Consider the following 27,222-nt stretch of genomic DNA (forward strand, 5'->3'; position numbering starts at 1 on the left):
CACTACCCAAAGGTAACCTGTGGACCACAGTTAACCACAGGGACTGTACAGAAAGATCAGCTAACTACCCAAAGGTAACCTGTGGACCACAGTTAACCACAGGGACCATACAGAAAGATCAGCTCACTACCCAAAGGTAACCTGTGGACCAGTCAACCAAAGTGACTGTCGTACAGAAAGATCAGCTTACCACCCAAAGATAATCTGTGGACCAGTTAACTGCAGTGACCATACAGAAAGATCCATTTAAGGCGGAATGATTTCTCCCAAGCAACTAACAACCTCAGTCCTGGAATTCAAGTGGTTCAGCAGTCACAGCGTTCAGACTGCTCTTGCTCTTATGGGCAGGACTCCACTGAGCTGGGAAACACTGGCTCTGGGCAGTCATACTGTGTATGTCTGTGTGTGCACACATATGGGCTAGAGGTCAACACTGGGTGTATTTTTTCAGTCATTCTCCAGCTTATTTTTGAGAAAGGATAGATGGGCTGCCCAGAAGGCCCAGGGTCTTTGAATTATCTGTGCCAGGATTTCAGGGCTAGCTAACTGGCCTGCCTTTTTATGAGGGTGATGGAGGTCTGAACCTGGGCTCTCAAGCTTGCATAAACACTTTACCAAGCTGAGTTATCTCCCCAACTGCAACAGACATTTTTAATGACTACTATTCCTAAATTTCAATTTAATAACCCATTAATACCAAGAAAGAGAAGCAATGCAGGTAAAAAAAGTCACTGTGTACAGAGTTCTCTTTTAAGCTGTCCCTGGATCCTAACTTTACTTCTCTTCACTGACTGGAGAGCAGAGACACAGTGAAGTGAGCTCGATGAGCACAGAGTGTTGACTCAGGCATGAACAGCTTTTCCGGAGACTCACACGGACCCTGTCGTAGTATGTACACACATCTCATGCTGAATCCAATTTACCCTTCGCACCTCACACCGCTAACAAATCAGACGTCTTGTTTACAAAATGTTAAGATGTTAGTGCGTTCTTTGCTCTGTATTTTCCTATATGACACGCAACTTATTTTACAGCTCATTTACAGACTCCACAGCAAACAATGCTGGAGTCTTACCGACCTCATCAAGTCTTAGCAAATCACTATGGTTTCTGCTGTTGGGTTACTCAGGAGTCAGTGATTTCACACACACACACACACACACACACACACACACACTGGTTTTTCAAGAGAGGATTTCTCTGTGTAACAATTCTAATTGTCTTGGAACTCACTCTGTAGACCAGGCAGGTCTTAAACTCAGAGATCCGCCTGCCTTTGCCTCCTGAGAGCCGGATTAAAGGTGTGTGCCACTATGCCTGGCTTAAGCACAGCACACTCAATCCTGATATGAACATCAGAATCTTTACTTGTGGCTTGGGTGTGTAGTTCAAATGATAGAGCCTTTCCTTAACATGCCCAAAGAACTGGTTTAGTCCCCAGCATCACACTATTATGGTTACAAGGAGCAAAAAAACGAAGAGCATGTCTTTCTTGATTTAACTAACACAATCCTTTTCATATTAATCCCTAATAGGTCATGGTTTTATCTGATCAAGCAGCAGTTCAAAGGCTAGGCACAGTAGTGCACATCTTTTATTCAAGCATTCAGGAGGAGAGGCAGGTAGATCTCTGTGAGTCTGAGACCAAACTGGTCTACATAGTGAGTTCCAGGACAGCCAGGGCTAGACACTGATGAGACCCTGTCTCAAAACAATAGCAGCAACAACCCCCAAAGACAGTTAATGACGTATTTAACAGTCACAAACATCTATTCATACCTGGAGTAGCATGGGAACACCACTGACAACTGCTCAATAACACTGCTGCAAGGCTTGTTTGGAGACTGGCTTGACCGAGGAGCCTCTCCAGGTGGCTTCTCCTCTGCCTCGGGGCTTTGATCTGATGGAGACGCCTGGCCAGCCCTCTCGAGCTCTTCTGGCTGAGCAACTTCAGGCTGATGGGTGGGTGATCCTAATACCAGTTCAGGAACCTCCTCTGGGGAGCTACTAGGAGGTGTCACAAGGAAATCCTTGAGGACTGCCCCAGTCACGTCTACAGAAGTCACGGGCCCTTGATCCTCATGGCCTGAAGACTCAGAGGGTAACTGACAAGAGGAAGATAACTGATGAGTGCACATGCCCACAGTAGTCTCGGCAAACCTGAATGCAGCACGTTAAAATTAGAAAAACAGCCTAAATGACAGCACTCCATTCCACCCAATCACAACTCTGCCTTGGTAGCTAAGCTACTGCTAACCAATAAGATCTGCTCTAATATTCCCCAAAGCTGTCTCCACCCACCTAGGAACCTTAGGACCGGTCTATCCCCATGTTCAGAAAACAGTATAAACGAACTATAGTGGACAGTGAGAATAGAGACTGGTTGTGTCCTTCTCTACTCACCATCATACAGGCAGGAAAGGAAAGCCCACAAGTCTGCACTTTGGAAAGTTCGCTGAGCCGAGAGCCATTTTTAATGGCCTTAATTTGATCTTCAAACTGAGACTGTGGGTAGAAGGGAAAATGTGAAGTTTTTGTAACCAATTCCAAAAGAAAACAACTGTTTCAATTAATATTTTTTCTTGTCAGATAATTCATATGACCAAGTTTCCCAAGAAATACAAGTGTGAATAAAACTCTAAGATAATTATTGTAAGGAAGTCAAACCATTTACTGAGAGGCTTGAGGTGAAGAGCTTGGTATGATCTGACCCTTGGCGGGCAGGCTCCTCGGCCTGGAGATCACCAAAGCAGGAGAGCTGCTTCTCAGAGAGCAAGCAGGGAAGGACCTGGGCATCTGAGCACTGGGTGCCTCCTGTAATTCCCCCCTGCTCAGGAGAGCGAGCGGGGAAGGACCTAGTGGGCACCTGAGCACTGGGTGCCTCCTGTAATTCCCCCTGCTCAGGAGAGCGAGCGGGGAAGGACCTGGTGGGCATCTGAGCACTGGGTGCATCCTATAATTCCCCCCTGCTCAGGAGAGCGAGAGGGGAAGGACCTGGTGGGCATCTGAGCACTGGGTACCTCCTGTAATTCCCTCCTGCTCAGTAGAGTGAGCAGGAAAGGACCTGGGCATCTGAGCACTGTAATTCCTTCTGTTCCTTTACTTCATGCTCAGACGTGAACCCAGGGCATTATGTGTGCTAAGCAAATGCTATAAGATAATTAAGAAAATATCACTAATTTCATGAAACATTCCTAGTAATTTCAACAAAAAAGCACTGAAAAAAAAATTTAAAAAAAGGAATGTTTAAAATACAACGGTAGTCTCCTGAGCATCCAAACCACCACAATGATGTTGGTCGGATGGCTCACCTCTGTGCTCTCCACTTCCTCTCTCACGGTAGAAAGGAAGGACTCCCAGGAGTGAATATCGGCCTCTGCCTCGGGGCACGACACAGAATCACTGCAAGATTGAAGCAGACAGCTACTTACCACCCATTTTACAGACTGGGAAAACGAAAGCATTTAAGGGCAAACAAAACAAACATACGATAGAAGGTCTGCTTTGAAATTGTACAGTTTGAAGCAGGTGTGGAGGTGCATACTTTAGTGTCTGCATTGGGGAAGCAGAGACCCTTAGTCAAGCTCTCTGCAACTGACACCCAAGGTCACAGGGAAATCAGTTTTCCCCAGGGGAGCTGGACAGCACAAAATCGATTTTTGCTTTGCCCCCCCTTTCAGTCATACTGTTCTCTTGCCTTTATTTAATTAACTTATTTTTAAGAGACACAGAAAAAGGACAGACGGTTGGGCATAGGGAGGTTCTGGGAGGACTTGGGGGAGGGGAAAACATGATCAAAATATACTGTAGGAAAAGCATTTTGAGTAATTGTTTTTCTTCAAGTGTTTCTAACTTTATTTCCCAAGTGGATGGAAAGAGCACCTAGGAGCCACGGTACCTGCTCATCAGCTTGAGGTTCTTAAGATAGGCTTCCGCTTGTGTGGCCAAACTCTGTAATTTATACACTTCTCGCTCCTTCCAGTTTTCAAGGACAGACACCTGACAGTACAATAGAGGATACATAAATGTCTCACAAATGACAATCTGAAACTACTCGAAAAGCTTACAAGTAAACATTAAGAACTTTCCAATTTCTCTTTAAATAAAGTACAACGGCAGACACAGAAGAACACAATAATGCTGTAATTTCATCAGGTGACCAGGCGCCTCCTCGGCCCCCACACCGAGGGCGTGTGCTCAGCTTTCTCCACAGGTAACTGGCTGCTGTGTGAGAATCAGTGCAGGTGTGGAACGGCCTCACTTTAATCCAGGTGTGACCGATCTGGACAGGGCCTCCAGGAAAGTCTGCTGCCAGACGCTGGTGCAGCACACACGCCGGGTCATCCCTCAGCTTCCCCTAGAAGCAGGAGCCTGAATGACAAGTAGCTAGAAGTCTGCTGTTTCCAGACAGTCCAACTCAATCCTTTTTTCATTTCCCCAGAAAAACCTCAGACACATGTGACAATAAAAAGAACTTGTTTCTCAAATATCCAAAATCACATTTTAGAAACAACAACAACAACGAAATAAAGCCAGAGTTACAGTTTATTTCCATTTTCCTTTGTTTCAGTTTTCAACTAGTATACAAAAATTAATGTGTACTTCTCTAGGGGGACTGAAGAATACACAAACATGTAAACGCCCAAATACATACATATATTTCTTTCTTTTGTATTTAAGGATAGACTGGCCTTGAACTTGTGATTCTCCATTGCTGCTCTTGGTGTATCTGAGATCAGAATCACGAGTCACCAACACAGTAGTGGTGGCTGACTTGTAAGTTATTTCATTAAGTAGTTTCTGGTGTATGTGTGTCTACACACATGTACACACATATGGAGGTCAGAGGACACTCTAGTGTCATTTCTCGGGTTCACTCCACCTTTTCTGTTTCCTTTTACCAGCCTGAAACTTGCTAAGTAGGAGAAGCTGGCTTGCCAAAGAGCCCCAGGGATCCATCTGTCTCTGCCTTCCCAATGTCAGCTTAAAAAGACAACAACAACAACAAAAAATAAAATAAAAAAGGATTCTAGGGATGGGATTCAGATCCTCGTGGCTCAGCACTGACAAGCACCTTACCTACAGAGAGCTATCTGCCAGCCTGGAGGTGGTTCCTTTGATTTGCTTTTGAAGGACTGGTAAATACTGACATGCCTCATGGTGTGTGTCACTTGATTAAATATGAAGAAGATTCCATGAAATTATGAGAAATGACTAGATTATTATGGTGAATAAGAAGGCAGTTATAAACTGAGGTGTATTTACGGGAACAACTCAGAAACTTCAGGATAAACTACAGCGGTGTAGTTTATCCTACTATGCCTGGCAAGCATAGGTCCTGATGTGGAAAAGAAAGAATAAAACTAAAAATTCTCAGGCAAAGAAAAGTAACAACTATTTGATCTGGGAATTAGACTGCGGATGACGGCCTGTCCTATCTCCCAGCCCCCATCACAGATAAAGAGACAGACGCGCAGAGGCCCTCCCCTTGCTGACTGTGCTGGGCTCACCTCGGCAGCTACTGCTCTCTGGTGGCTCTCCTCGTAAAGCTCTCTCGCTTTCCTGATGGACTCCTCCACTGCTGTCTTCTCCTCTGTGAGCGCAGCACTATGAGAGGGAAAACAAAGCCACCCATGAGATCACGCTGACGTCAAATGCCAGGCCAGTTTGAAATCACATCATATTCTCCAGACTATCTTCTGCCTTGTGTGTCATCGTACAGTTTAGACTCATTGTGCCCTCTGCATTTTGTAAGTGATCAGAGGAAGATAAATCAAAAAGAAGTCTCTAGAAGAAGTGCAGAGGAACACACGAGGGCACTGTGCCAGTTTACTGGCTTCACTGTGTGCGTGTGCGAGCATGCATCAGGCACAGGTAAAGGTAGGGGTCTGTGGTGGTCAGGGTTAATAACTTTGAGCGTGAGTCTTCAGGATACATCCACTTTGCTTTATTTGGGACAGGAACTCTCTCTGATATCTGGATCTGATCAACTGGGTACAGGAGCTGGCTGGTGAGCTCCAGAGATCCTCCTGTGTCCACCTCCACAGCCTGGTGTGACAGGAACACGGATCACCACACCCATGGTTATGCACAGATGCCGGGATACATCTCAGGCCCTCACACGGCATGTGCTTGCTGACAGCCAGTTCCCCAGCTCCTGCTTCCTGACTTTCGAGGATACGATTTAGATAAACTGGTAATTGTTCTCAAACACCCTTTATATTTCAAGTAAGAAATTTCAGTATCAAATAGTTATAAAAATAGGAACAAGGTGATCAGTAAGAAGCTGTTCAGGGCCATGGTTTTTAAAATTAGCCAGGTACTGTGTTTCACTGTGTCATTTTCAGAATCCTATGTCCTGCTCCTTCCCCTGGCGTCTGGCTTCCTCCTGCTGATCTATCTCCCCCACCATCACTCTCCTGTTTTCATATCAAATATATTTTACTCTTCAAACTGTAAGATCTCTTTCTTCTCTCATGGTTCCCTCTTGTTTCATGACCTATATGCACACACAAAAACTAAAGTCTGTGGGCTCTATGAAAGAAAGCACTGCATCTGCCTCAGTGAGGCTGGACTCCTGCTTGCTGTGATTTCCCGTCCCATCATGGCCATACGCTGTAACAGAGAAGGCCACTGAAGATGATGGGGACGGACAAGCAAAGGAAAATACAGCTGCTATCGGTGAGACCTGGTTGTGTACATGACAACACAGTGTCCACTAATAAAGATGAAGAGGAAACTCTACGGGTTCACAATGACAATTATGAAACAAACCTGCAATAACAGAGCAATATACTACAGAGTGATATACTGGGTCCCAAGACTCAGGTGGCACAAACGGTGTTTTTTACTGGTGGGAATAGAACCCAGCCATGCATGGCAGGGAAGTGCTTCCGCTACTGAGCCACACTCCACCTCAGAAGAATGCTTCAAATACACTTTCAATTTCAAGTTAATTAAAGGGGGGGGGCATGGTGACACACACCTATAATCCCAGCACTTAGGAGGCAGGGACAGGCGTTCTAGGTCAGTCAGGGATAGAGTGAGACCCTACTTCAAAGCAAGGAAATGAAAGGAGTAAATAATAGCAATAAATCTAGGCAGTGTTTATACTGACAATGGGAAATAAAAGTAGAAACCTGAATATATACATATTCAAGCCTTGAGAATTATTTAGGAGAGGCAGACAGGCAATGATATACTTAGAGTCTACTGAGATTGTAGTGAAAGACGTCAAGAATAATGAAAACTTGATTTGCCTGATTTCCACGGACTGGTCCAGATGTGATCCGCACTCCGTATCTAATCCATCGGTCTTCTGGGCAGACCTACAGAAGCAGGCACACAACCCTAATTACCTCTCAGGCTGTCCCACGACAACCCAGTGACCTGCATCCACACCCATAACGCTCCCCGTGAACCCCAGGCTGCCCAGCTTTACTGCATCAACTGTGCTGCTCGGAGAAAGGTTTAGTGACTGTTTTCCCAAGGGCACACGCTTGGAGTCCCACACTACAGGAATACAGGGAGGGAAATCTCAAGTTTGAGGATAGCCCGGGCCACACGGTGAGGTGAAATCATCTCAAAAAAAAAAAAAAAAATCAGCACATCAGGTAGCCAGCATGGCACATGCAGTAAAAACGCTCACGCTGGGCCCTTGCTGACTCTCATTTTTACATAACTGAAACATGCCAGCTCAGACAAAGCTTCAAGTAAAAAACTTTTCAATGGAAGTTTCTTAAAGGATGCACGATTGTGAAAATAGTATCTTAAAGGGTTTTTACTTGATATATGTATTTGAAATTAAGTACAAAGAATGTGACAAGAAACAGAAACCCCAGGATATTAAAAACAGTAATGCCAGCCAGGTGGTGGTGGCTCACACCTTTAATCCTAACACTCGGGAAGCAGAGGCAAGTGGATCTCTGTGAGTTTGAAGCCAGCCTGGTCTACAGAGTGAGTTCCAGGACAACCAGGGATAGAGAACCCTGTCTCAAAAAACCAAAAAGCAACAACAGAACAGTAACGCCCTGCTGCAGCCATTACTTACGCTTCGCTGGTGTTTACAAGCCTTTTCACTTTTTTCTTCAGGGCCTTCAATCTTTCTTGGGTTTCTTTCTTCTCTTGTTGCCATTTTTTAATTTCTCTGTCCAGATCTTGGAGGAACCAGTCTAATTCTGTCTCTGAGATCTAAAAACATTTTGAAAAGACTTGAATGATCATGGCAATCCATGTCTTGGGGAAGGAGGGACCCCGAGTGCCCAGAGCGGTGACAGTGTCTCAGCCTACTCAGCATCTCATGTGCAGGGCGCTGGCACCCTGGTGGCTTCACTGCCAGTCTGGGCCCCAGGATTCAGCTAACACAGCGCAGCCACACTTCAGCCACGGAGAGCATCGGTCACAGGAAGTCCTACATAGCTCTCTAACCCGGAAGTAATCTGCACATGGTTTAGCTGGCAAGTCCAATAGTTTTTGTTTGTTTTTAGAAATACCACTGCGATAGCTCTGGTTGATCATTAAAGGCCTTTGGATTGAAAACCTGTCCGAAGTCCAGGCAATACGGCACAGAAACTCATGAGGCAGCGCTAATTCCCTTCCCCTGGAGAGTAAGATTCAATGTCACTCCCAGACCTATGGCTCAGCTCCCTTACGCAGTTGCTGCTTTCTGAAACAGCTGAGCTGAGAAAAACGGGAGAAGCTTTCAGTATCTGTGTGCAAGTACTGGGCAGGATACCTCTGTGGAGGAAACACTGTCTATCTTACTGTTTCTGAGGAAAGAAGTGCACCAGGGAATCCAAACAGTATTTAACAACTAAAAATATGTTAAATTATGTTTAGCCTCAAATTCTACGACTATCAACAGTTGCTTAATGAAATCCTGTATTCCTGTTTAATCTCTTAGCTCTTAATTGACATTCCGGTCCTAAACTTCCTCTTAGGTTCAGAACAGCTGAGATCAAGGACTCAGCTACAGTAACTCGAGGCTTCTCCCTCGGAAAGAACAACACACCCTATAACAAACCTACAGATATAATAGGAAGTAATGGACTTCAAGTCAAAAATGATAGGGACCAGGAGGCCATTTTCCCCTCTTCAGCCTTAGACAAAGGTTTTGATGCTAAGTAGTCAGGTCCTGCAGCAGCAGAGTGGTGCTTCGGAGGAGAGAGCTCTAGATGGATGTAATGCATAGCTCCTCCCAAGTGCAGAAGCACAAAAGGTCTTGGTGCCCCCTCAGGTGGGGGTGAGGGTGTCCACATTTCCTCTGCTAATAAAACCTTGCTGATTCCAAACATGCCACGTCATTCCGTGACACAGATAGCCCCAAGCCTACTACGCTGACAAACTCCTGTATTCTACATGGTCACTTCTATTTCCAAGATCAACCAACCTAAGTCTGCCTGCTGTGCAGCTGGAAGCCACCTACCTTTGTTTATACTCAGAGCCAAGGATCTCACCTGGACCTAGCTTTCAGAAAGGAGATTATGTGCAACCACAAGGTTATGCTAGGGCATGAGAACCCACTTGGCAAAGGTACCTCCAGGAGATCGGGTAACAAAAGGATAAGGAATTCTAATCACGTTTGTGTACACACACACACACACACACACACACACACACACACGCACGCACACAGTTCTGCCAACAAAAATATGACCTGAGTTCACGTACTGCTTGTACTCACTGCCCTTTAATGACAAAGCTGCTTCATAATTAATACAAAAATGATCACATTAACTCCCACCTACGCTTGTGTAAACACAACCAAAGAAACTCAGATTTGCAATTTAAGAGGGTAAACAACTGACCAAGAAAGTCTAGAAACTGGATGAGCCCGACATGAGGGAGGGAATAACTGGACTTATCATGTTCTTGAGCACAGTCATGGACACCACATCCAAAGCCACACAAAAGGAAAAGTGCACTTAGAGAAGCCTGTACAGGGCAGCTGTCCTATGCTCCAACACACACTAGGTGAGTAGACACAGTGAGCCCTGCTCGGAGGACAGCAGCAGCCAAGCTCTGTTCGTCAGAGTCCCCCTCCTAGGCACACTGTGTCCCCGGAGTAAGTCTGTGCACACGGCAGGCCTGAGGCACTGTGGGAATACAGTACCCAGTCTGACCGCCAGTTTGTGAAGCCGGAGGCCTCTGTCACAAGTGTCACGCACCAGACGAAAACCTGAGTGTCCATGTGCCCGAGTCACGGAGATCACAGTGCAAACCTTCCCAAGGCCACACCGCATCTGTACGACCATTTTACCAAACTTCTCATCTACTCAGGCTTATATCCCATGTGTCATGTGCTGACCAGATTTAAATTTGGTTTCTACCATTTTATTTTTCCCAGACACACAGGAGAACAATAACCTCTTCTCATCCTTTGCTTCTCCAGCGCTATCTGTGTGCAAGCAGATACCAAAGTCCCCTTTGAACAACCACCCTTTCCTTCTGGGGAGCTCTTCAATCCTGATAAAGAGTTTCCTACTTAAGGTCACATTAAGCTAATTTTCTACTATTTAATGTATTATTCCAGCTGCTAATTCAGACTTTTTTTCCCCTTCAAACAGTTTTCTTAAATGGGTCAGTATCTCTGTTCCCTTTATGAATAGGAAGCACAGCATTCTCTCACATCTGTGATCTCACTGCTTCACTAAAGCGCCGGGCTTTCCCTAACAGTCACTGTTTGTGACTGACGGAAAATCTCAGCTAAGAGAATCTAAACCAGGTACTCCAGCGGACCTTAATACAGCACGGACTCCAACAGTTCCTCTGACCTTTATTAGGAAGAAGAAGATGAAGGGCAGTAGTGGAACCACGACTTCCTGAGTACCAGAGTTTAACACGTGTTAAAGTAAACCCAGGAAATAAGCAATTACTCTCCAGATATTTCAGATAAGCAAACAAAACTTTAGTGAAATTAAGTAACCAAGTGCTCTCTGAATTGTTCTAAGCAGAACTATTAGGATAGAAGCAAACCTGACTCTAGGACTCACAAGTGCCACTGCCTTAGGAAATCGTCCTGGGATCTAAAACACTGAAGAGTTAACCAGGGACAAGGAATTACAGATAAATGAGACAGTCCTTGTCTCAAATGCAGTGTGTAAGCTACAAGAACACGGCACTCACACTCGGCAGTGTGCAAGCTACAAGAACACGGGCGCTCACACTCGGCAGTGTATAAGCTACAAGAACACAGCACTCACACTCGGCAGTGTGCAAGCTACAAGAACACGGGCGCTCACACTCGGCAGTGTGTAAGCTACAAGAGAACACGGGCGCTCACAATGGCAGTGTGTAAACTACAAGAACACGGGCGCTCACACTCGGCAGTGTACAAGCTACAAGAACACGGGCCCTCACACTCGGCAGTGTGTAAGCTACAAGAGAACACGGGCGCTCACAATGGCAGTGTGTAAACTACAAGAACACGGGCGCTCACATTCGGCAGTGTGCAAGCTACAAGAACACGGGCGCTCACACTCAGCAGTGTGTAAGCTACAAGAACACGGGCGCTCACAATGGCAGTGTGTAAGCTACAAGAGAACACGGGCGCTCACACTCGGCAGTGTGCAAGCTACAAGAGAACACGGGCGCTCACACTCGGCAGTGTGCAAGCTACAAGAACACGGGCGCTCATACTCGGCAGTGTGTAAGCTACAAGAACACGGGCGCTCACAATGGCAGTGTGTAAACTACAAGAACACGGGCGCTCACACTCGGCAGTGTGCAAGCTACAAGAACACGGGCGCTCACAATGGCAGTGTGTAAGCTACAAGAACACGGGTGCTCACTCACATACGCCTCACTCTGCCACATGCAATCAAGGAGAGTCTCAGGAAGCATCACCTTGTTTTCTTCAGCATTCCTCTTCAGCTTTTCCTCCAGATCCCGGGTCTCTTCTGAGCTCTTGAGTTTTAGCTGCTCATAGTTCTCGCATGCGGCCCTCAGCTGGCCCATTAAAAGGTGGTACTCCTTTTCCATCTGGGAAAGGCCCCCCTAAGAGTAAATCGCAGAGGCATCCATTAGCAGCTGTTTAAAACCGATCTGACTTTAACTGTCTCAAAGGCGGGCAAAAGGAAAATTTATATGGGAAATATTGTAATAATCCAAAAATTAAAACCTCTAAAAGCCAGCCAGTTTCTCTCCTGTACCCCCCTCCCCTCATGGGGTTTCTTTGTGTAACAGCCCTGGCTGGCCTGGAACTCACAGAGATCCGCCTGCCTCTGGGATTAAAGGTGCGTGCCACCACCATCTCCTGGCAAAATCAGCTCTTTCTAACACTATTATCTTACTACTAAAATGTGTAATTAAACCTCAGTCTATAAACTATAATTAGTTCTGAAAATTTGTTTTCTAAGGGTGAAATATTAAAGTTTGATTTGAATATTTCTCTAATTAACATCAGGAACTGTTTTTAGTAACACAAATAAGTAGAATAGTGTTGCTATCACTCTTGGGTGTTTCAAATGGTAACTTGCTGGTAATTTTTAATGGTATAAAAAGGCAAGCCTTTTATAGGTTAGAAAATCAAGGGTAAGAGGTATGTGGCCACTTCTCAAAGTCCCAGAAAACAAACAGGAGTTGAGGACTTGATTCCAAATCTGATGGCTGGAAAGTCAGCAGTCTTCTTGACTTGTCTCAAGTCCTGAAACTAAGAACTAATTTAACACGGCATTTGTGAACATTCCCAGTGCTGGCTCACTGACTGAACAACAGAGTCTACCTGACTTAGTCCTAAGCAAAGTAAGGCCAAGAGCCCATCTCCGACTGTACGCTGTGTTAAACAGAGACCGGTCCACTACAGTACTGTCGACACGAGAAGCAGGCACATTCTGAGTGTTCAACATTTCAGACACTGAATACACTGCCACATGTTCTTGTAAAGAAATGAGCAAACAGGAACAAACAGAAGAATGCAAATTCCAGACGCATTAAAACCAGATTCTGTCTTCTACAAGATGTCACTTAACTCTATGTAAATGATCAAGTAAGGCTGCACACCAAGAAATTAGCATGGGCTTGGTGTGGTGGTGCACACCTTAACCTTAGTTAGCATGGGCCAGGTCTGGTGGTGCACACCTTAACCTTAGTTAGCATGGGCCGGGTCTGGTGGTGCACACTTAAACCTTAGCACTAAGGAGGCAGAGGAAGGTGAATCTCTATGAATCTGAGGCCAGCCAAAGCTACATAGTAAGATTCTGTCTGAAAAAGACAAGAAAATCAGGAAAAAACTTAGCCTGGATAAGATGAATGTAGCTGATCTTCAATCTCTCATCATTTCTACTAACATGTACTTAAAATAATGTAAAGGCCCTTGGGTTTATGAGAACTATAAAGGTCTTGCTCAGACAGCATGAGCAACACATTCCTGTCTACTTAGCTACAGCTGTTTAGTTAAATAAACACAGTATCTCAATACATGGACACACACATTTCAGCCACCAGTGGTAGAACTTTAAATTTTAATCTAGTTTTTGGCTGTTAAAATTATAAACAAAACAATCACCTGTCCACTGGTCCCCACACACCTACCCGCTACCCCCAGAAAGCTGCGGTCATCTATTCCCACACACCTATCCGGTGCAAGCAATTTACTTTTTTCAGAACCATGCATGTGGAATTGGTTTGTTAATGCCTAAAAGTTATCAGCATTTCATTAATGTGGCTTGTATGTTTGTGCCAATTCCCATTTTTGTGACCACCTGTATCTTTAACTGACTCGCAAACCCTTTCTGTGTTAAGAATATTTACTCCTCCAGACCCAGAATTCCCCAGCAGCTTCAAGTTTCTGACCAAGAGAAACTGTGACAGAGCAAATGTTTATTGTTATTTTAAGCCACTAGATTTTGAGGTTGGCTCATGAGACGAGCTCATGGAGATCCTGCCTCTGCCTCCAGAGTACTGGTATTACAGGCGCGCACCATTACTGCCTGCCTCAGCAGAAGCTATTAAACCCGTTTAGGTTTACATGTGTAGTAAGACTGTCCTGAATTAAGAAACAAACTCGTCTCTTCGTTGTCTCTCAATAGTAGCTTAGCTAAACTGAAATGGATTTTTACCACTAAAAATGTGATATTTTCTCTTACAAGTCAGTAAGTTGGCCTTAGTATATGGAAAATATCTTGTAAGTAATTACCTTTCAGTTATTCATCTTAATTTCCATAAACAATGATAACTGTACCTCCTTTTTTTCTTCTCATACACAATTTTAATAGTTAATATTCCAGAACAATAATAAGTACTAGTGGTGATGTTTTACCTTTAAGAAAGATAACTGACTCAGTCTTGGCATCTCGGATGTCAGTCACGAGAATAACCTCACTTATATACTAATACATGCTCATCACACCAGTTAAAACGAGCCAATATCCTTTGAATTAATACATAGAGGGAAACAAAATCTAATCACCTTCTTTGCCTCTTCTTCTCAAATTTAAACAAAAAACCAGCTTTTGTTGCAGTATAAACTTAGTCCACAGTAATTTTGGGTATTAGCTGGCTCCAATCCAATATATGTGTGTGTGTGTGTGTGTGTGTGTGTGTGTGTGTGTGTATACACACGTTATCATATAATGAAATATTTAAACAATTTAATATGCTTTGACTCACCTGCTGTGTCTCAAAAGGTCCGTATGGCTCGGTATTGACTCCCTGATGCATTACACTCCTAGACACCTATGGGCAAAACAACGGCTTAAAAGTTAATGGACCTCGGCTAGATGAGTCAAGTAAGCCCACTGAACAACAGTTTAAAACATTCCCACAATTTTTCCAATTTTTTCGATTAGATTTCTTCATATAAAAACTATTAGGAAAACTTTAGAGTATAACCAAAATTAATAGTTGCTTAGTAGTATTAACATTTTTTCCCCCCAAGCTTGCTAGAAAGCAGAAAATTTAAGGGATCACAAGTCCACTAGGACTTCAGTGAAGCCACCCCAAAAAGACATGACAGAGAACAGGTTTGTTTGCATGCTGGTTAGGAACGCACTCACACAAAGCACTCGGACCCAGCACGGGCAGCCCAAATGCTTCTCTTTCTCATTTATTCATTACTACTTAAGTGACTGGCCTGGAACCCAGGGCTTTGCACATACTAACCAAGTTCTCATTCACTGAGCCACTCTCAGTGTGTGTACTTCCAACCCACTGTGTGATAAGGTCGCTGTGTTAGCATGTGTGTGTACTTCCTATCTATCGACTGTGTGATGAGGTCACTGCAGTGAGCATGTGTGTACTTCCCACCCACTGTGTGATGAGGTCACTGCAGTGAGCATGTGTGTGTGTTTCCCATGCACTTTGCTTTATTTGTCATGAAAGTGATGCTTGGCTCCACCGTATTTCTTAGCAGTGTAGAACTTTGGTAGGGAACACACAGTATTATATATTGCTTCATCCAAACAAAAAAGGTGCCTGTGATGCCTTACAGAAAGGCTTGTATTTAGAGATTGATGGATCTCTCTCTCTCTCTCTTTCTCTCTCCCTCCCTCCCTCCCTCCCTCCCTCCGTCCCTCCCTCCCTCCGTCCCTTCCTCCCTCCCTCCTGGTTTTTTGAGACATGATTTTTCTGTACCACACTAACTGTCCTGGAACTAGTACTGTAGACCAGGCTGGCCTTGAACTCAGAGATCTGCCTGCCTCTGCCTCCTGAGTACTGGGATTAAAGCACTGCGCCACCACTGCCCAGTTTACAGATTTTTTTCAGGTTTTCATAACCACTATGAAGCCAACTATTTCTTTAGTAAAACAGACATAATGGCAGTGAAAAGGTAAACCTAGCTTTGGTAGCAACATCTTTTTTCAGGCCACTGAGACGACTCAGTAGCTAAGAGCACTTGCTCTGCATGCCTGTGTGCAATCCCCAGATCCTACAGCAGAGGGAGAGGACGGGGCTCCTTAAAGTTAGCCTGTAACGTGCACATGCATGCTGTGGCATATGTGCGCCTGCATTAACACACACGTATCATATACACACGCATAAAATGGAAATGAAAATGTTTCTATTAAATGTTCTTTTCTTCTTAAGTCTCACCTGCACAGCAGCCACTGATGTGGGTGGAGTATCTGCCACCCTACAGGTACTTTCTAGAGAAGCTTCACAGTGGCCGTCAGAGCTCTCTTCATGCTCGCTGTGTCTGTCAGGCTCACTCAGAGCTGGAGCAGCATCAGCCGAGCTGCTCTGGGACTTCACAAATACTCCCAAAGGCTCCTCAAGGATCTCGGTTTCAGAGGCAATCTGATTACTAGAGTCATTCTCAGCATACAAACTGTGACCCTCGAAATATGCAGTGGCACTGTTATCTGCTCTGTCGCTGGCTACAAAAGGTGGCACCACTGGCATAGATCTCTGCATGGGGTACTCAGAAGAGATGCTGGCCAAAGGTGTGTAGATGCTGGTGAACTGCGGCAGGCTTGGTACCATGTTCATGTACGCTGGCCTCGACTGGTTGACGTCAAACCCTTGGAAGGGAAGGTATGTGCAGAACCCTGTGACCACGTGTGACTGAGCCCAGTATGTTGGCTTGGCATCTTCGGGAGCTGGTGTGGGGGAAGGAGAGGAGGCTGGTCTGTGATGCGCATCCTCACAGAGTGGGGAGGGAGAGTCAGAAGAGACCACTTCCAGTCTGCTGTCCTCAGAGGCTGAGCCAGAAGAGCTATCAGAGTCCAGTGAGGGCTTCAGATCCTCGGGAGCTGGCCTCGGGGACTCGGCGCACGCCACGTCTTCACACGCTGCTGCGCTTGTTACGTCTGGTTTAAACTCCCTGGCAGTTGAAGTCAGGGGTAGGTTAACTCGTAAATACTCTGTCTTTGACATTCCTCTCATGTTCTTCTTCTTCCTTTTCTTCTTGAGTCTCGAGGCAACTTTCCTCAGTGCAATGCAGTTGTCTATCACAACGAAACGAGGACACCCCAGGAGGAAAGACTTCAAACCTCCTGCTTTTTCCAGCATCTGCCGAGTTTCCTCAGGGAAGAACTCATACTCTTCAGAGAACACCTTGTCATTCAAGTCCAAGGGGCCATGCTCTTCCAACAACTGAGAGAAGTAACTTGGGACAAACAGCATTTATATTAAATTACTACAAGAAAGTACTAAGATTTTTTTTTATTCCCCAGGCAAAAGTATTTTACTCTGGAATCAACTCCCCCAACAATAAAATCCAGATTGCAATCATTGATACAAGCAGAAATTCACTTGATGTGGATGTACTTCTGTGTATGTTTTGCTTTTATTGAATAATGAATAAAACTGTTTCAGCCAATGGCTTAGCAGAGTAAAGCCAGGTGGGAAATCAAAATAGAGAGTAGGTGGAGTCAGTGAGATGTCATGTAGCTGCCCAAGAAGCAAGAGGCAACAAAACATGAGCCTCGTGGTAAATTACAAAATAATAGGAATGGATTTATTTAAGATGTTAGAGTTAGCTATGGCTACACCTAAGCTCTTGGCTTAATAGTGCTGCAATTAATATAGTTTCTGCGTGATTTGGGTCTGGGCAGCCGGGAATCGAACGAGTAGTCTCCTGTTACATTCACTTGCTCCGAGAACACAATTCCTTAATGCCTTTCTTTTGGGGAAAGAAAAAAGTCAGATCTTATTTTGTAAGTTCCAACTAATTAATTACACAATATATGTAAAAATAATGGAAAAAAAATCAAGAAAATTTATTTAGAAAAAAATTAAGAATACCAGTAACGAAAATGCCAAATGAGAAGGGGAAAAACCCAAACAAACTAAACAACTCTTATCTCAATGAGGTAACTGTTCACTAACCTCAAATAACTCGTCACCAAAGCAAACTTTTAAAAACAGAAACATTCAATTTTCAGACAATAAATCCATTAAAATGCTCACGAGGAACAAGCAACCGTTCAAAGGAACTGAAATGCATCACACCTGACTAATAATCCACTGTCCAAGACCCAGATCCATGGGATCTGAGGCCTCAGTCGCACACCACTTGTGAACTGGTCTTGTTCATTCCAGATTGGGGTCTATTTTGCTCAAAGAAGTAGCTTCTTCCAAATAAATATTGTATTCATTATAAAAGAGGTAAATACAATTCATATGCACAGCACACCAGACACCACTAAGACGGCCTTTCCAGGAAAAGACTCCACGAAGGCCTTCATGGCTAATCAATGCAACACAGAGACAACGTACTAGAAATAGGCTTATACGCCCCTCTGAAGTACAAAAAACCCTGTTGTATGCGCTAAATGCACGGACACAGCTCTGCACCCGCTGCAACACCGTTCTGTGCTCTAAATGCACGGACACAGCTCTGCACCCGCTGCAACACCGTTCTGTGCTCTAAATGCACGGACACACCTCTGCACCCGCTGCAACACTGTTCTGCGCTCTAAATGCCCGGACACAGCTCTGCACCCGCTGCAACACCGTTCTGCGCTCTAAATGCACGGACACAGCTCTGCACCCGCTGCAACACCGTTCTGTGCTCTAAATGCACGGACACACCTCTGCACCCGCTGCAACATTATTGTGTAAATGCACGGACACAGCTCTGCACCCGCTGCAACACTATTGTGTAAATGTACGGACACAGCTCTGCACCCGCTGCAACACCATTCTGTGCTCTAAATGCATGGACACAGCTCTGCACCCGATGCAACACTATTATGTAAATGCATGAACACACCTCTGCACCTGCTGCAACACTATTGTGTAAATGTACAGACACACCTCTGCACCCGCTGCAACACCGTTCTGTGCTCTAAATGCACGGACACACCTCTGCACCCGCTGCAACACCGTTCTGTGCTCTAAATGCACGGACACACCTCTGCACCCGCTGCAACACCATTCTGTGCTCTAAATGCACGGAAACACCTCTGCACCCGCTGCAACACTGTTCTGCCAGCACTGCTGCCCCAAATACTCATCACCCAGGATCCATTTTAATGTGTTTTAAGAGGATTATTTTCCTCACAGAAGAATCTGTTTCCAAAATGCTTCTGTCCTTTTCCAAGTCACAGTTAATGCAGCTCTGCTCTAAGACGATTCCCACAACTGTCATCTTACAGAGAAACGTGCTAAAGCCCAGGGCTGAGGGAATATAAGGTGAAAAGAGTCACTGTGGACTCGACTGTGGAGACTGACATAATCATCAGCCACATCAACTTTGCAGTGCCCATGGAGCTGCCACTGCTAACAGGGCAGCAACATACATGTGCATGCAAGTTTACGTTAAATCTTGTTTCTTAGAATATATGGTTTTACTCCCCAAAATGAATACTGCAGCATTGCTGCAAAGCAGCATTTTTATACCCATATTAAAACAGGGCTGGAAAGATGGCCAGTGAGTGAAACTTGGTGTGCAAGCTTCAGGAGTCGCTTTCAGATCCTCAGCATGGATGCAAATGCTGGGAGTGTGGTAGCCGGCCTCTACTCCCAGCACTTAGAAGCGAAGGCGGGATTCCTGGAGCAAGCTGGCTACTTAGACTAGTGATTCTGGTGAGCACTGTGCTCAACTGAGGCCCCGCCTCAGTGAATAAAGGGGCAAGTAAGCAAAGAAGATCTGACGTAAGCCTCTATGTGCACCTGCACCTACATCCCCGGTCCTCTGAGAGCAGATAGTGCTCTAAACCGCTGAGACATCTATCCAGCCCTTGATATTTTCTTAAGAAAGACTCAAGTACTATACAACTTATTAAGGAGATGCTCAGAATGGTCATGAGCCTCTCAGTTTTCTGAACTCTACACTAGGTTGCTTTATTCCCATCATTCACAATTACCTGTTAAATTTCACATTCTTTTTTTTTTTTACATTTTTTAAAATTTATTTTTATTCTATATACAGTATTCTGTCTATATGTATGCCTGCAGGTCATAAGAGGGCACCATATCTCATTACAGATGGTTGTGAGCCACCATGTGGTTGCTGGGAATTGAACTCAGGACCTTTGGAAGAGCAGGCAATGCTCTTAACCACTGAGCCATCTCTCCAGCCCTAAATTTCACATTCTTGTTTTAAAGGAGCTGACGTCAAAAGTGACCTAGACAGAAAAGCAGGCTTCCCTTCCCCAACGCCGGGCAGCGGGACAAGGCTCTGGGTTTTCTCTTACCCTAACTCAACAGTCACAACCTGAGCTGCAGCTATGGCAGCATACTGGGACCCCTTTCCCAAACCAAGGACAACATTCCCCGAGCTACGTTAACTTGACACTGTGACTGTGAGGTGGCAGACACCCATCATCAGCACAGGAACGAGGTGTGACAGCTGGTAAGAGAGGGCCCTGGACTTCACAGTTAGAGGAGACAGGGCTGACTGGCAGAGGGCACACGAACCTGCAACCCTGGTTTCAAAAGACAAAGACAGCAGGGTGGCAAGGCCAAGGCCTGCTGAGCTCCTAAGTGAAACACTATCTCAAAACTCCCAAGACCATAGCCTTGTTTACCAGTCTTGTCAGGACGGTTTTAAAAGCAAAAAACAGAAGTATCAGTAGCTCAAACTGACAAACCAATGATGATCTGGACTCTAAATCTAGTAATCAAAAACCCTCAATAAGCTTTGGAAATAAACGGCAAAGGTTCTGAATACACATCCCCCAGAGGCGTGTCAAATACTAAACACGATAATAAATACGAGACACAATCAAACAGGTTGTATCGTTCCTTGGCAGTCTAGTAAGAGAACAACAGGAATGCCAAGCTACTTACTCATACAGAGTCGAACATTTCTGTTTGGGGTTAATGTCCCACATCTTCTTGTTGCGAACAACATACTCGGTACTGTGCTGGTCATAAAGAGCTTCGAATTCTTCAACATCTTGCTTGAGGTGGTCAGGCACGGCAAATGGGCCTGCAGAATCTGAATTGCGCCTGCTAGGTTAAAAACAATTTTGTGAATAAATTTTTGGAAAGGAATATTTAATTGCAGACGAAGATACTAGAGAACAGGGGAAAAAATCAACTTATAAAAATATGTAATTAAAAGAATCAAAATAAAATAATTTCATTTTTATACCACAAAAATTTATTACCAGAGAATTTCATACAGAAAAGCTACAACTGACAGACTGGAGAGTTGGTTCAGTGGCTAAGAGCATTTGTTGATATTGCAGAGGACACGGGTTTGGTTCCCAGCCCCTACAGGGTGGTTTAAACCATCCTGAACTCTGGGTCGAGGGCATCTGATGGCCTCTTCTGATGGCTGCAGATATATAGGTCGGCAAAACACCGAACACAGCAAATGAGTGAAACCCTAAAATCTGCAGTTACAGCCAAGAAACACCGCAGCTTATATTCTGAGTAAATTCTATTTACTAAGAACATAATTATTTTCAAACTCCACATTTAAAACAGAAAAAGCAAGGCTGGGTAAGGTGGAACACGCTTGAATCCCAGCACTGAGGAGACTCCAGGGGACTCTGGAGTTCAAAGCCATTCCACTGTGCATATCAAGTTCCACGTCAGCCAGAACTATACAGAAAGACCCTGTCTCAAAAAATAAAAAACAAAAGTGTATAGCAGTATCCTGAAGAACAGGAGGAAGGAAGCTCAGAACCAACCCAGACCAAATAACACCAATGGGAATTCGGAGCCCACACCCTACCTACAGTGACCACCTCTGTGCTCACGACAAACTAAGAGGATGCTAAAGGAGGCAGGGCCAAGGCAAGGAGCAGCCATGGAGAAATGTCCCAGGTTTTCCTCATCTCCTCTGCCAAAGCCAGAGCCTGAGCCTAAATGGCTCCTGAAAAGAACAGAGGAGCTGTGGAAAACAGACTGGCAGAGGCCAGGAAGTGTGGACATTTTTCTACAGTGCATTTTAGTGACAGTACAGTTTAAAGGATTTTTTTATCAAAAATTTCTGCTCTTGAGACAGGATCTTATATTGCAGCCCAGACTGAGCTCAAACTCATGGCAATCTTGCCTTAGTCTAAGCACTTTACAGTATAAGCTGCCACCACAAACACAAGGCTGTAGCAGGGATTTTGAAATTTTATTTTTAATTTTTTGTTTGTTTTTTGAGACAATTCTCTTTGTGTAGCCTGGCTGTGCTGGAACTCACTCCGTAGACCATGCTTGCCTCAAACTCTGCTTGACTCTGCCTCCTGAGTACTGGGATTAAAGGCGCGTGCTACCACTCCTGGCTGGCTTTAACAAGTCTTAAAGCCATGCTGTTAATACAAGAACTCTGCTGCTTTTGGGGAAAGAGTGTCTGCCACTAACAGCCCATCCTCAAAGCTGGACGGGTGTGGAGGAAACACTTCAGCTTTCCTTGACAGTTCTAAGAGGCCACGATTCTCCACACTGACAGATGTAGCCAGCCACGTTGCGGCTTCCTTGGCTTGGAAAAACACAAACTCACTTAAAACCAGAGGCCTGCTGGGACCTGACCCCACAAAATTAGCTTTGCCCGTATGTAAGGCAATGTGGACCTTGTAGTGACTTCAAGATGGTCACCCTCAAAACAGCAGATCTTTTAGAGACTGTAGATTTTCAGATTCATAATTCTGTTTCCATTTCATTTTTCAGTGACTCATGAGAGGTCTTGATAACCTTTCCTGATCCAGAGCACACAATGAGAACTGTTGGCGTGTTTGTGTGCACGTGTGCATATGTGTACAGAGTGTAACTATGTAGCTCAGGATGACCTTGAACTTACTTCATTGTGTAGCTCAATCTAGCTTCAAATTCAGTCTCCTGAGAGCTAAGACTGCCATGTCCAGCTCACTCCATGGCTTTCTGATTTGGTAGACTCTGCCAGAAGGGGTCTAAAGTTACATGATGTCCTTCCCGAAACAGTGACTGTTCATGAGAAGCATCTTTATTGGTGCAGCAAGTAAGGTATTTCAACACTACACTAGGTAAGCCAGACTGTCACCCCAGGTAAAGACCAGCCACAATGGCGTTCTGCATGGTGTGTTTCTGCAATTCTGCTTTCTATACTATTTTCAACCTTGCCGGCATCAGCCTTTTCTTTTCTCCTTCAGTATTTTCTCTCCCCTCTATGCAAAGGCCTTTTTAGGCTTAGAATCTGATTTAGATTCTTAACACTCTAAAAAAAAAAAAAAAAAACAAAAACAAAAAAAAACCATACAGCTTGAACGTGGGCTTCAAGACCGGAATGTGCAGTTTAAATACTCAATCTGTCATCTGCCAGTTTTTTATACTTGGGCAAGTCACTCCAACCTACTAAGCCCTGGTCTCCAGATCTATTTGCATGGACACAGTAACACACCTGTCCTGTGGCAGATGAATGGGTTAAATGAGTTCCATGTCTAGAGTCCCAGAACAGGCACCAGTCCACGTCACTCTCGGTAAAGGCAGGCTAAGGTCTAAACATTTGTGTGTAACAGCCCCACCCCCAAACCCTCGTGCTGGAATTTCATCACCAGTGTGACGGGGTTAGGATGCGGGGCCTCCTGGAAGGCATGAGGCCATGAGAGCATACATGAGAACAGGACGTGTGCTTCTAAGTTTAGGAGAGTTTACTCTTCCATCTGTGAGAACACAGGAAGACGATGCCATTCACGTAGGCACCGGGAGGCAGGCAGACTTCTGGCTCCAGAACAGGGAGGAATACTCCACTGTTTGTAAGCTATTCAGTTCAAGGTATATTGTTTTGGTAAATTTCTGGACCCTTGGTTTTTAATTGATTAATTTAAAGATTTTTTCACATTTATTTCTGTTTTGCTGATATACATACATGCATCATGTGTGTGCCAAGTGCCCTTGGATGTAAGAGGGCTTCAGGTCCCTTAGAACTGGAATGTGGATAATTGTGAGACACCATGTCAGTGCTGGGAATCAAACCTGGGATCTCCGCAAGAGCAACAAGTGCTCTTAACTACTAAGCCATCCTTCCAGCTCAGGATTCTATAGGTTTAAGTTCTTCAAAATAAAGGGTTTCCAAATGTGTCAATTTCATACATTCCTATCGCGTATTTTATCTGTGTCAGTAATTATTTTACCCAAGTCTGTCCTCCCATAGTCCTATGACTTTAACACAACCTGAATGAATTCTTAAGGCTATAATTCTTGTAGCCATGCCATTAACTCAGTAAGGATTATCATAATGGATTCGTATCTCTAAGGACAGGAGGCAGGAAGGAAAGATAGAAGGAAACACAAGTCTGTAGTAAGTTGGAGTGACTCTTATTTATTTATTTATTTACTTTTTCGAGACAGGGTTTCTATGTACCTTTGGAGACTGTCCTGGAACTCTATGGATCAGGCTGGCCTCAAACTCAGAGATCCACCTGTCTCTGCCTCTTGAGTGCTGGGATTAAAGGTGTGCAACCACTGTCTGGCGTGGCATGACTTTTCAAAGTACAAACACTTGTATTCTGCTGAGGAACTTATACTTACTTATGGTCTTCTGGAGTAACAGTCTCACTACTTGCTGTTACTGATGTTGTTCCAGATCCCACTAACATTGGCTGGTTGAAAAGAAAGAAAAGTGGCAATGATTATCCCATCCTAAAAATGATGAGATTCTATGGCAAATGATAAAAACAATCTCCCTTAAAAATGACTCCAGTCTACTCTAGAACTACATGGATTAAAAACGCTCACCTTTGAAATTCATGAGAATTTACATGAATACATGCACACTGACTGTGAATATTGAAAGCACCTACTCAAAGTTTCTCATAAACAGAATATAGCATTACAAATTTTAACAGCTAGAAATAGGTTGAAAATTAAAACTTAGGGTAGTTTCAAAAAAATGTAAATGGTGTAAGAAAGTAACTAAATATTCATGTTTTGTCAAAGATGCAAAGCTAAGCTGTGCAGAAACCCCCAAGCAGCTTTCCCCCCTTTCCTGCCCTGTCTCCCAGTTGTCCCTCCCTCTACACTAGAGCCATGCAGACCTCCCCTCATCATTTAAAGTGATGCTCTTCTGTCTCCTGGGCTTCGAGCTGAAATGAGAAGAACGGATGATGGCAATCTGTTGATGGTGGTGATGGGATGGCTAGAATTCATCACCTTGACTAGTTTAGACAGTTATGGATACCATAAAGACAAACATTCTTTCTTATCTGCTCGTAAGAGTCAAGTGGTACTACTAGTAAGCATGTATCAGCTAGTGTGCTCTTAACTTTTTTTTCTGTAAGTGCATGAATTCTGTGGTGTGTGTGTGCTGATGGGTTTCTGCAGATGACCAAGCATATGTGTGCATATGTGTGGAGGCCACAGATTGTCATCATGTATCTTCACCAGCCATTTTCCAGTATCTCGCTGGGCCTGGAGTACCCCACTTAGGCTGGACTAGCTGGTCAGCAAGTTTCAGGGCACCAGCGGCACCTGAGTAACGGACTGGGTAGCCCAGACAGGAACACAGGGACCTTCCTGCCTACTCTGTTCTGCTGTCACCCTCATGGAGTCTCGTATGTGCTCACTCAGACAAGGTGCTTCACACTGCTCCACGAGCTGTTCCTTCTCACTAACATATTCACGACAGTTACTGGAGACTGAAGAATCACCACTCAAGAAAATTCCTTACCTTTGAATCTTTTGGCTTCTTTTTCTTGCCTTTGTTTTTTACCTTGATACATCCAAACTAAAAAAAAATCAAAAAGAGCATCAGGGACTCCTCAAACAGTAGTCATAATCTCAATGAAAACAAGCACACTCACTTCCCTGACTAGCCCCATAGATAAGTGTCCAGGCATCTCCGCAGTGGAGTGCACAGAGTGCATCAGACCAGGGACTGGTTAAAGCAGACTTTCAGCACGTGGCCAGAAACTGGGCAGAAACATGAAGGAAGCAGTATGTACCTTTCTCCACATCAGGCAACACCTATCAACTAGAGCAGTGTAAAGCACTTTCCAAGAACAGAGGATCCTCTGTCCACTGGAAAACAAGACTTTCCCTCCTCACTAGCGTGTTCTTTAACTGAAGAGTCCCTACTTGGCCAGAGAGTAAGAAAACCAGCCGTGGTCTCTGAGGAAACGTGACTCCACAACAACCCCTTTATACCAACAGGGGTCCTGTGTTCCTCCTTCTAGAACAATCGCTACCATCTTTCTTGATACAGGAACTCTTCCTTTCCTCTTTCTAAAACACGAACATTTATTAACTTGAAGATTATGAAGACTGTCTAGATAGGGTCGCATGAAGCCTAGCCTGCCCTTGAACTCACTGTGTAGCTAAGGATGCCCTTGAACGTCTGGTCCTCCTGTTTCTATTTCCTGAGTGCCGGCAATGCAGGTCTGAGCCACCATGCCCAGTTATGCACTGCTGGGGATGCAACTCAGGCCTCTGTGCATGACAGGCACCTCTTACAAGCGAACTCCATTTCCAGAGGTAACGACACTGCTCTGTTGATAGGTCCTCTGTGTGGGTGTGGGATGTTACCCGTGAAGCCAATACGCACTGCCTGGCTGCTCCTCTGCCCCTCTGTCTAACATAGAGAAATCCCTGAGACTCAAGGACTTACCGGCATTTCATCACTGTCTTGTTTCCTTAACACAGTACACCGGCTATCTGCAGGGGGAACACAAGTCTCTGAGGTGACTCAATCATTTGTACTTCATCACATACTCACAAACCACCCCGGGGACTACCAGTCCAGCCTGTGCTTTCTTCACCCGACTCTGACACAACTCAGTTGAAAAACCAAGAGCAAAATGACTGACTAGATGAGAACTCAGCTACCGAGAAGCAGTTTCACCCCAAGCCAGCATATTTAGAGAGCATTTTTGCTGCCATCTATGCCAGGACATGGGAATACAAAGATGACTGGTGCCAATGAGTTCGTGTTCTACACAAAAGAAAAAAGAAAGGAAGGAAAGAAAAAGTCCCTGTAACTCAGTGTCACAGACGCCACAACAAAATAAGCAACAGTGAAGCTGGAAGACCAGCAAAGTCTTTGGGAAGAAGCCCAAGGAGGACAGGGAGGATAGGATATGTAGGCGCGCCTGGAGGTGAACAGGCAACAGGAACCATGTTGGGAAAGACTTGGTCAGTCCATTAAAGGATGAGTGTAGTAATTGGAGCGGCGGGGCTGCGTCCCCAGCACCCCGGCCGCCTGGCTAGCTTATGCCCTGAAATAACAACACACAAATTGTATTCATTTAAACACTGCTTGGCCCATTTCTATCTAGCCTCTTCTAGGCTAATTCTCACATATTAATTTAGCCCATTTCTAATCTTCTGTTTAGCCCACGAGGTGGCTTACCAGGGAGATTCTAGCCTACATTCATCCTGGGTCGGAGCTTCATCGCGTGCACCTCAGAGAGCAGAGCTATCGCCTCT

General features: G+C 44.7%; 1 protein-coding gene across 5 annotated transcripts in view; it reads right to left on the minus strand.

Moving 5' to 3' along the window:
- The window catches only part of Ttc3 (tetratricopeptide repeat domain 3), a 97,942-nt gene that overhangs the window by 5,762 nt on the left and 64,958 nt on the right, over window positions 1-27,222 (minus strand). For 4 of the 5 annotated variants that reach the window (XM_041673380.1, XM_041673379.1, XM_041673377.1 and 1 more), the window contains 14 exons: window positions 26,405-26,451; window positions 25,469-25,525; window positions 24,331-24,401; window positions 20,674-20,838; window positions 16,030-17,044; window positions 14,608-14,673; window positions 11,845-11,994; window positions 8,051-8,190; window positions 7,260-7,328; window positions 5,511-5,607; window positions 3,899-3,999; window positions 3,312-3,402; window positions 2,404-2,505; window positions 1,780-2,105 (listed from right to left, as the gene is read on the minus strand). In XM_041673380.1, the coding sequence (XP_041529314.1) occupies window positions 1,780-2,105; window positions 2,404-2,505; window positions 3,312-3,402; window positions 3,899-3,999; window positions 5,511-5,607; window positions 7,260-7,328; window positions 8,051-8,190; window positions 11,845-11,994; window positions 14,608-14,673; window positions 16,030-17,044; window positions 20,674-20,838; window positions 24,331-24,401; window positions 25,469-25,525; window positions 26,405-26,451 (2,497 nt within the window). The remainder of the gene's footprint in view (window positions 1-1,779; window positions 2,106-2,403; window positions 2,506-3,311; window positions 3,403-3,898; window positions 4,000-5,510; window positions 5,608-7,259; window positions 7,329-8,050; window positions 8,191-11,844; window positions 11,995-14,607; window positions 14,674-16,029; window positions 17,045-20,673; window positions 20,839-24,330; window positions 24,402-25,468; window positions 25,526-26,404; window positions 26,452-27,222) is intronic. The other variant, XM_041673378.1, reaches the window with a different exon arrangement.

Source organism: Microtus oregoni, unplaced genomic scaffold (genome assembly GCF_018167655.1).
Source record: "Microtus oregoni isolate MIOR12 unplaced genomic scaffold, Mior012 000023F_ref0000262, whole genome shotgun sequence".
In the NCBI taxonomy this organism is placed as follows: domain Eukaryota; kingdom Metazoa; phylum Chordata; class Mammalia; order Rodentia; family Cricetidae; genus Microtus; species Microtus oregoni.